At 46.1% G+C, this 9,438-nt stretch overlaps 1 protein-coding gene across 1 annotated transcript; it reads left to right on the forward strand.

Moving 5' to 3' along the window:
• Positions 1-7,077: 7,077 nt before the first annotated feature.
• Positions 7,078-9,217, forward strand: LOC147992338 (uncharacterized). The gene is made up of 2 exons (XM_087540222.1): positions 7,078-7,266; positions 8,831-9,217. The coding sequence occupies exons 1-2, from the start codon at positions 7,078-7,080 to the stop codon at positions 9,215-9,217; spliced, it is 576 nt and encodes a 191-aa protein (XP_087396348.1).
• The last annotated feature ends 221 nt before the right edge of the window (positions 9,218-9,438 follow it).

Consider the following 9,438-nt stretch of genomic DNA (forward strand, 5'->3'; position numbering starts at 1 on the left):
ATTTCCTTGGTATAATATCATCTGGTACCTGTGAATTGATCCTTTGCTATCATGGCTCCGACCATGATTGATCCCCTTTGATTCCATTTCACAGACAAGATGAAGTACTTGTCTTCTGCAGATCACTTCACGTGTCCACCCTCTACTCTGCTCTACCGTCGAGTATTACAATCTAGTATCTCAAGAATATCATGGAACATCATAACTTCTTATGGGTTCTTCATCAATTGTTATTACTCACCAGGTCCAATTGTTCTTAGGTTATAGGTTGTTGTCAATCGAGAACACCGACTAGTGAAATTATTCCGCACTACAAATCAAATACCCCTAGTATTTTTACTGGGAAATTCTAAACTCAAGCTGGTAATTCCTAGACTATCAGCTGCATCCTGGTCTTGCTACCTTTGACTGTGCTACCTTGTCATTCTCTGGTGCACGTATTCTTCAGTGTGTGAGCACGACTTACGTCAAGCTTTCAACATCTTGTTGCTTGTCTTGGAATGCAACTTTGGTTCCGAGCTTGCCTCTTATATATTGATCCTATAACTTGCCACTTTGTCATTTCCTTGCTTGTTGCCGTTGTTATTTGATTGCATCCTCTTGAAACCTCCCGGCAAATGTGTCGGATCACCTTCAACACTTTGACTTCTTCCGAGATGTCAACTGTGCTCATGATGAGAAATACCCTCCTTGCCCTCGATGATTTTTATTATCATCGACAACACCCTTGACTTCCTTTCATCATGAACTTCCCCACATAGTGAATGCAACTTGTTCTCCAGCTAGTGTTGTGTTCTACCTTGGAGTATTACCATCTTTTAATATCAAGGATGTGGTGAGGATTGCTCCTCCTCTTAAGAATTCTTGGTATAGTGATACTTCTCATCATCACCATTCCTTCTTGGTCCTCGCGTTGATTCCAAACGGGGTACCAACAAGTGAACGGTGCTGTTTGGATTCTGCCTTTCTAGCAACCCTATTGCTTTGAATAATGGTCGGCCATTCATTCTTAGACTATTGATTATTGAATCACCATTCTGACATTGGTCGTGCAGCCCAACCCATATTTCGGGCGCACCTTTCTACCAATGTTTAATTGTGTATGTTTTCCTCAAACATGCTTCATTACATCATTTGATCTGACAAATGTTATCTCCTTGATTCACATAAGTGTGGAAATCCATCCTTTGAAAATTTCAATGAATAATCGTTGAGTTCATCAGCCACCTCCTCGTCCTCTCCTTGGTTAAATGATGAACTCATGATTCGGGACTTGCTTCCATAGTACATTCCCGAGAATTTTGCAACTCCATCTCATCTAATTGTGTTGCCCCTTTTCCTTCTCGGGCATCATGAGTCCGAGTTATCATGACACCAATCTGATCTGAATCTCGGTCAGATATGATGGTTGGAACCTATTCTAAGAGTCATAACATTGGTCTTTATATAACCTAGTAAGGTGATGTCATGCCTAGCACCCCTGGCCGGAGGACCTATTGTTATAGTTCTTCCTTTTTAGCAAGGTTAACCATTCTTCCGTAAGGAAATTGTAAGACTTATTCTACCAGTTATTCCTGATGGATCCTTTGTGTTTCCAAAGTCTGATCTTCACCTGTTGACCATGTCAATGCTATCTCGAAGCATGTAGATGGTACTCCGATTTTCAACAAGAACATTTGAAGCCCAATGCTAAATGTTTCTTGCTCAATTATCCAAACACCGTTGCATGGGTAATGTCATGAAATTTCTCTCCCCTTACCTAAAGAGTTTTCTACATTATATCCTGTCATGGATATCATGTTTTGCTTGTCCTTGGGAAGGTTATACCCCTGAAATATGTGTTTAAACACATTATCCTTTCCATTGTTGTTTAATCCGATGATCACATTTTCCTTTCCATTGGACTGTTTAACCTTTCTTGTGATCTATATGATCTAAGCAGTAATATTCTCCTACTTACGTAAACCCCTCGGTGTACAGTTCTGTCAGCAAGACCCTGTTACTATCGTTGATGACATTCCGGTAGCCACCGATGGACGAGAACTTTGCCTATTGGTCCGCCTCGTTCAACGAGCAGGAAAAGGGTTCTCTTCGTCCCTCGCCCTTGGTACCAACGATGTTGCCAACATAACTGACGGGCTAAGCTCTGACATTCCTTGCTTACACGATCGTGCAAGACGTTACCGCCCTTCCTACTTTTAACCCACATGGTGGGCCCATAACCCACCAGTCCCACAGGATCGAAACCTGACTCTCCTTGTTTTCAAAGTTGTCCCTCGCGCGTGGCTTTGTATGCAATTCATAAGCCACGTTCCTAGCTAGTGATCTATTCTGGTAATACTTATTCATGTTACTCTGAACCCCTTTCACACTCTGTTTCAGGCAATGAACGATTGCCTATCCGCTTGAAACTTCTTATTGCACCGTCTTACTTTGCTCTCGATGTGTTTCATTTGTTCAACTCGAGAGATAATCATATGTTCATTCTTGGGATACCCCTAGATGATTCTCCCTTATAACATCCTATCCTGGTAGGGCTGCCCCTTACCTATTCGTAAGTACGATGGAGTTCCCCGAAGAAAGGACGACAACTTCATCATGATGCATTGGAATAAAGAATTGAAGACATCAACGGAAGGGATTAACTTCTTCGAGAAGATCCGTTAACATATCGTAACCAGAACTTTCCCCTTACTCCCCTCTTAAATCTCGGGACGAGATTTCTTATAGTGGAGGAGAATTGTGACGCCCGGATAATCATGCTACAGTAATCTCACGTTAATGATGCCACGTCACCTCGTTTAGTTGCTAATCTCGAGTTAGTTCGAAACCGATTCAAATTCAAATTCAAAAATAGGCAAACAATAAAAGTTTTCAAATATTAAAACTAAAATGTTTGGAGTGAACCAAATATTGCATAGATAATTATGGGGGAAAACCACACATGTATAAAATGTTTAAATACTATGAGATGAATAAAACAGTAGTAAAAATGATAATTTGAATAACTTTTATAATTAATAAAATGTCAAACTAAGTTATTTGGGGTCTAGACTTTTTGTGACTATGGACTAGGTTGTAATACTAATTTAGATACTAAGTGTATGTTTTACTAAAATAAAATGCAACTACAATAAAGCAGGAAAGAATAAATAAAAGGAAAAGAAAATACAAAAGAGAAAAACTAAATTAACAAAAAACAGAAAGCCCCCCCACCATGCTGGGCCAACCGGCCGGCCCAGCCGGCCCTCCTCTTTGGCCTACAAGGCCACCCCCCCCCCCCCGAACCCTAACCCCCACCCGATCCCCACTCTCCCCCACTCGTCCCACCCCCGCGCGTCTCCCTCGCCCCTCCCCGATCTGGATCGGGGGAGACGGCGCCTCGACCCCGCTGCCTCATCCCTGCGCCCCGTCACCGGCCGGCGCTGCCCGTCTCCGCCGGCGCCTCCTCATCGCCTCCCCACACCGCCTCCTCAACCCCCCCCCCCCCGACCGGCCTCCTGGCGCCTCTGCTTCCTCCCGGCGCCGCCCCGCCATCGCCGCCTCGACCCCGACCTCGTCGCCCGAAGCCGTCCCGGACGCCGCCGGACTTCGCCGTCGCGCAGCACGTCGTCCCCGTCCTCCTCCTCGTCACCCGCTGCCTAGCCCCTACACCGTACGGTGAGGCCCTCGGCCTCCTCTTCTCCTCTCCGCTGCTCGCTGATGCCTGCGACCACCGCATCGAACGGATCCGGCCGCGCTCACCCTCGCCCGTGGCCGCATCTCGCACCTCGTTCCCGACCGGCCAATGCGTGTCCATGGTCCCGCGATCGCCTGCTCGCTGCAGCTCGTCGCCCGCCCCTGCTCCTCTGTCCGCCGCGGCCCGCTGCTGCTTCGTCGCGTCCGCCGTTCCCCGCACGGGCCACAGCCCCCTGCTGCCCGGCCCCGCTGCTCGCCGGAGCTGGCCGCCCCTTTCCCCCCTACCTCGCCAGATTCTAGCGCCCCGCCTCGCCCCTGGTGGCCTCGCGTGCGGGTGTCCCTGCGCCCGCACCGCCCGATCGGGCGCACCCGATCCGCTAAGGCCCAGTGGCCCTATGACAACGGGGCCCCACCCCCAGAACGTTTTAATAAAAAAAAGAAGAAAAAATATAATAAATAAAATAATAATAATAATAATTAATTAATTAGTTAATTAATTAAGGAATTAATTAAGTTTAATTAAACTGTAATTAGATTAACCTAAACCCTAATTAACCTAATTAGAGGATGACAGGTGGGTCCCCCCTGGACCCACATGTCAGGTTGACCAAGTCAACTCTGTTGACAGTCGATGTCAGCATGACATCATGCTGATGTCATTAAATCATTTTCGAATTAATTAAATAATTAATTAAATCTCAGAAATTAATAAAATCTTTAGAAAATCATATCTTTTAATCCGTAACTCGGATTAAAATATTTTCAACATGAAAGTTGCTCAGAACGACGAGACAAATTTGAATACGCAGCCCGTTTATCCGCCACGCATCCCTAGCATAGCGAACAAGCAACTTTCCCCCTCTGTTTCATCTGTCCGAAAACGCGAAACACCGGGGATATTTTCCCGGATGTTTCCCCCCTTCACCGGTATCACCTCATACCGCGATAGGGCACCCCTAGCACCGATACTTGTCATGTCATGCATCGCTATGCATCTGTTTGCTTAAATATTTATTGTTTCTCCCCCCTCTTCTCTCGCTAGACACCGGGACCGACGCCGCTGCTACCCAGTACGTCTACGGTGTTGACGACCACTCTCTCTTGCCAGAGCAACCAGGCAAGCCCCCCCTTTTGATCACCAGATATCGCCTACTCTTCTCTATACTGCTTGCATTAGAGTAGCGTAGCATGTTACTGCTTCCCGTTAATCCTATACTGATGCATAGCATGTCCTTGCTACTATTGTTGTTACCTTTACCTGCAATCCTAATGCTTAGTATAGGATGCTAGTTTATCATCAGTGGCCCTACATCCTTGTCCGTCTGCCATGCTATACTATCGGGCCGTGATCACTCGGGAGGTGATCACGGGTATATACTATATACTTTATACATGATACATGTGGTGACCAAAGACGGGTCGGCTTGAGGAGCACCCGCGAGTGGAGTTTTGAGGCGGAGCGGCAGGGCAGGTTCCGACCATCTAGGAGAGAGGTGGGCCTGGCCCTGGTCGGCGTTCACGGATACTTAACACGCTTAACGAGATCTGGGTATTTGATCTGAGTCTGGCCATTTGGTCTATACGCACTAACCATCTACGCGGGAGTAGTTATGGGTATCCCGGCGTCGTGGTATCAGCCGAAGCCTTCGTGACGTCAGCGACTGAGTGGCGCGCGCCGGATTGGACTGGAAGGCCACTAGGCTAGGTCTGCTTTCGGCCGCGTTCGCAACGTGCAGGTGTGCTAAGGGCGATGGGCCCAGACCCCTGGGCGCTTAGGTTTAGACCGGCGTGCTGACCTCTCTGTTGGTCTAGGTGGGGCTGCGACGTGTTGATCTTCCGAGGCCGGGCATGACCCAGGAAAGTGTGTCCGGCCAAATGGGATCGAGCGTGTTGGGGTATGTGATGCACCCCTGCAGGGAAGTTAATCTATTCGAATAGCCGTGATCTTCGGTAACAGGACGACTTGGAGTTGTATCTTGACCTTATGACAACTAGAACCGGATACTTAATAAAACACACCCTTCCAAGTGCCAGATACAACCGGTGGTCGCTCTCTCATAGGGCGATGAGGGGAGGACCATCGGTTAGGATTATGCTATGCGATGCTAGTTGGAGGACTTCAGTCTACTCCCTTCTACATGCTGCAAGACGGAGGCTGCCAGAAGCGTAGTCTTCGAAAGGATTAGCTATCCCCCTCTTATTCTGGCATTCTGCAGTTCAGTCCACCGATATGGCCTTTACACATATACCCATGCATATGTAGTGTAGCTCCTTGCTTGCGAGTACTTTGGATGAGTACTCACGGTTGCTTTCTCCCTCTTTTCCCCCTATCCCTTCTACCTGGTTGTCGCAACCAGATGTTGGAGCCCAGGAGCCAGACGCCACCGTCGACGACGACTCCTACTACACCGGAGGTGCCTACTACTACGTGCTACCCGCTGATGACGACCAGGAGTAGTTTAGGAGGATCCCAGGCAGGAGGCCTGCGCCTCTTTCGATCTGTATCCCAGTTTGTGCTAGTCTTCTTAAGGCAAACTTGTTTAACTTATGTCTGTACTCAGATATTGTTGCTTCCGCTGACTCGTCTATGATCGAGCTCTTGTATTTGAGCCCTCGAGGCCCCTGGCTTGTAATATGATGCTTGTATGACTTATTTTAATTGTAGAGTTGTGTTGTGATATCTTCCCGTGAGTCCTTGATCTTGATCGTACACATTTGCGTGCATGATTAGTGTACGGTCAAATCGGGGGCGTCACAGAGCAGTTACCTGGTGAGTCTCTAGAGGACATGTTTGGTAGGTTTGAGATCATAGTTGGGAAATTAAGGGGTGTTGGGGTTGTGTACACTGAGTCTGAGAAAGCTAGACACATCCTAAACTCTCTTGACCCAATCTATGAGATGAGAAAGATCGCGATTCAAGAGTCCCATAAACCTGATGAGCTCACTGTAGACATGTTGTTCTCCAAGCTTAAAACTCACCAAATAGCCAGTGAAGGTAGAAACCCACCTAGGAACAGGACTCTTGCACTAGTTGGTAGTGAATGCCAAACTGCACATGGTCCCTCTAGTGTTTCTGAGTCTGGCAGTGGTCTTTCTTCTGGTTTTTCATTTGCTTGTTTGGTTTCAGTCTCTGATGAACAACTTGAATCTTTGCCTGAGGATGATCTTGCTCTTTTTGTCCGCCGTTTTTCCCGAGCTTATAAAAACATGAGAGAAAGGAAAGGCAAACACACAAAAATCTGTTTTGAGTGTGGTGTGCAGGGGCACTACAGGTCTGATTGTCCAAATTTCAAAGATTATGGTGAAAATAGTGGTGCCAAGAACAACTACAGCAAGAAGAAGTCGTTCTCTCGTCATGAAACCAAGTTCCGGCCAAAGGCTGAGAAGCATCTTCAAAAGATGGTTGCTGCAATCGCTTCGGGTCTACAATCTGCAGTAGATTTAAGCGACATCGACTCTAACCAGAGTGGTGAGGATGATCCTCCTTCTCCCAAAGGGAAAGATACAAAGAAGAAGGCGGCTGATCGGCTCACCGGCATGTGTTTTATGGCTCATGAGGCTGATGAGGAGAACGACAACACGGATGAGGTACAAATGTCTTATGATGAATTATATGCTGAGTATGTGAAAATTGAAAATCTGTTTTTAACGCAAGCAAAAGTCCTTAAAAAATGCACGTGCACCATAAATGATAATCTTGCTCAAATTGATTCTCTCACACTAGAAATAACTACTCTGAAGGATGCTACTGCTAGTGTGCCTTCTCATGATATTGATGATTGTGCTGGATGTGATGTGTTGCGTGCTGAATTAGAACTTGCTAGGAATACTCATGCTAGTATGTCACAACTGCTTGAATCTGCTAGAAATGAACTTGCTGATGTTAAATTGAGCCCTTGCTCCCTTTGTGTTGAAAATACACCTATGTCTGTTCCTAAAGTTGCAGACTGTGCCTGCCCAAACTGTGATAAATTAAATGCTAGAATTAAGAATCTCGAACAGACACTTTTTGATGCAGAGAATCCTCCCTCTTGTTTGAAGTGCAAATACTTTGATGATAGAGTTAAAAAGTTGAATCAAATGGTCCTAGATGTGCGTGCTCCTGGAAATTGTGTAAATTGTCCTAAACTCGAAGAAGAAGTTGAGGAACTAGGAGCTCATCTCAGTGAAATCTATAAGAAATATGATCTTGTTAAAGCTTCAAATTCAAAGAAACCTACCGATTCTTGTGATGCTTCTTCTAGTTCTGTTACTACTTGTACTTTCTGTACCATACTTGAGAATGATCTTGTTGCTATGCATGAAGCATTTCGGGTCAGGTTTGGCAAGGGTGTAGCAAATCCTGTGAGTGTAGATTGTGTCTCTTGCGAGGGATTAAAACTTGAGATTTAGGCCTACAAGGATAGATATGGGAGAGCTGTGAGGGTGTCCTCCTTAAAAGAGTGTTTATCGTGTGCTTCCTATGCAAAAGAAGTAGCTTACCTCAAGACGGTCCTAGAAAAGCTCTCAAGTGGTGAGAAAAGATTAAACATGATTTTAGACAAGTCAAAGGTGAGTAAAGGTCTAGGTCTTGGTTTTGACTTCGTGGAAGATTCTAGGAACAACCCTCCAGAACCCATAGGCATTCGAAGTGATGGAGCTATCTTGGTCCGTGAGGATGAGAGAGCGACAGTTTTTCAGTCTGGGGGACTTTTGCCCACGAGTCCAAATGACAAGGGTACTTCTCCTTCCACTGGTTCTCGTGCTGAAAAAGAGAGAATAGTTTACCAGTGCACCTATTGCCACAAGTCTAGACACCTTGCTGAGTTTTGCTTCAAAAAACTTAGAGATGAGCGTAGATCTCGTGTTCGTGCACTTAGGGGCATGCAACGACAGGCTCGTGCACTGCATGTTTCTAACACACATGGTCAGAGTGAGTACCTGCATGGCTCGGGTAGGAGAGACTATTTTAAATCCAATGAGACCGCTTCCAGAGCCCGATTTACTAGGGGTAGAGGTCAACAAAATTGTAGGTATCAAGATGGCCTTGCATTGCATGCTAATAACACATGTATTTCTGCTCCTGCAAAGGGAGTGACCAAGTACTGGATTAAAAAAATGTTTACTTACTAATCCCAGTACTGAGTCACTTCGTTGTCGCTCTTTTGTGTAGGTTGGTTTTGAGGGTTTGGCAAACAAGTGGCTTATTGACTCTGGGTGTTCACGCCACATGACTGGTGATACTAAATGGTTCGCCTCCCTCTGCAAAGCGTCTGGTGATGAAAAGATCACTTTTGGGAATGATGCACAGGGTTGCATTTTGGCCAAAGGAACAGTGCGAGTCAACGAGAACTGTCTTCTCAAGGATGTAGCCCTTGTAAGTAAGTTGAGTTATAATTTGATTTCAGTTTCACAACTTCTTGATGAGGGTTTTGAGGTTCGTTTCAAGAAATCTGCTTCTCGTGTTCTTGACTCTACTGGTGATCTTGTCTTTGGTATTTCTCGTGTTGGTAAAATCTTTGGTGCTGATTTTGGAGTGCTTTTGTCCTCTGGTCCATGATGTTTTGTCGCCTCTTTGAACATGAGCGAGTTTCAGTTGTGGCATCGTCGTTTGGGGCATGTTGGTTTTGATCATCTGACGCGAATTGGCAGCCTTGATCTTTTGCGAGGTTTGCCTAAGCTCAAAGCCACCAAGGATATTGTGTGTGCACCATGCCGACATGGAAAGCAAGTCTCTGCTTCTCTGCCTCCAATCAATCTGGTGAACACAACCAGACCCGC

The sequence above is a fragment of the Triticum urartu genome, chromosome 1A (genome assembly GCF_056163025.1).
Source record: "Triticum urartu cultivar PI428250 chromosome 1A, HENAU_Tu73, whole genome shotgun sequence".
NCBI lineage: Eukaryota > Viridiplantae > Streptophyta > Magnoliopsida > Poales > Poaceae > Triticum > Triticum urartu.

What these genes read in the sequence shown, in the direction of transcription:
- LOC147992338 (XM_087540222.1), top strand. Translation starts at nt 7,078, where the DNA reads ATGGTTGCTGCAATCGCTTCGGGTCTACAATCTGCAGTAGATTTAAGC. An exon ending in AGAACGACAACACGGATGAG is followed by an intron (nt 7,267 to 8,830) that starts GTACAAATGTCT and finishes TCTTTTGTGTAG; the next exon opens with GTTGGTTTTGAGGGTTTGGC.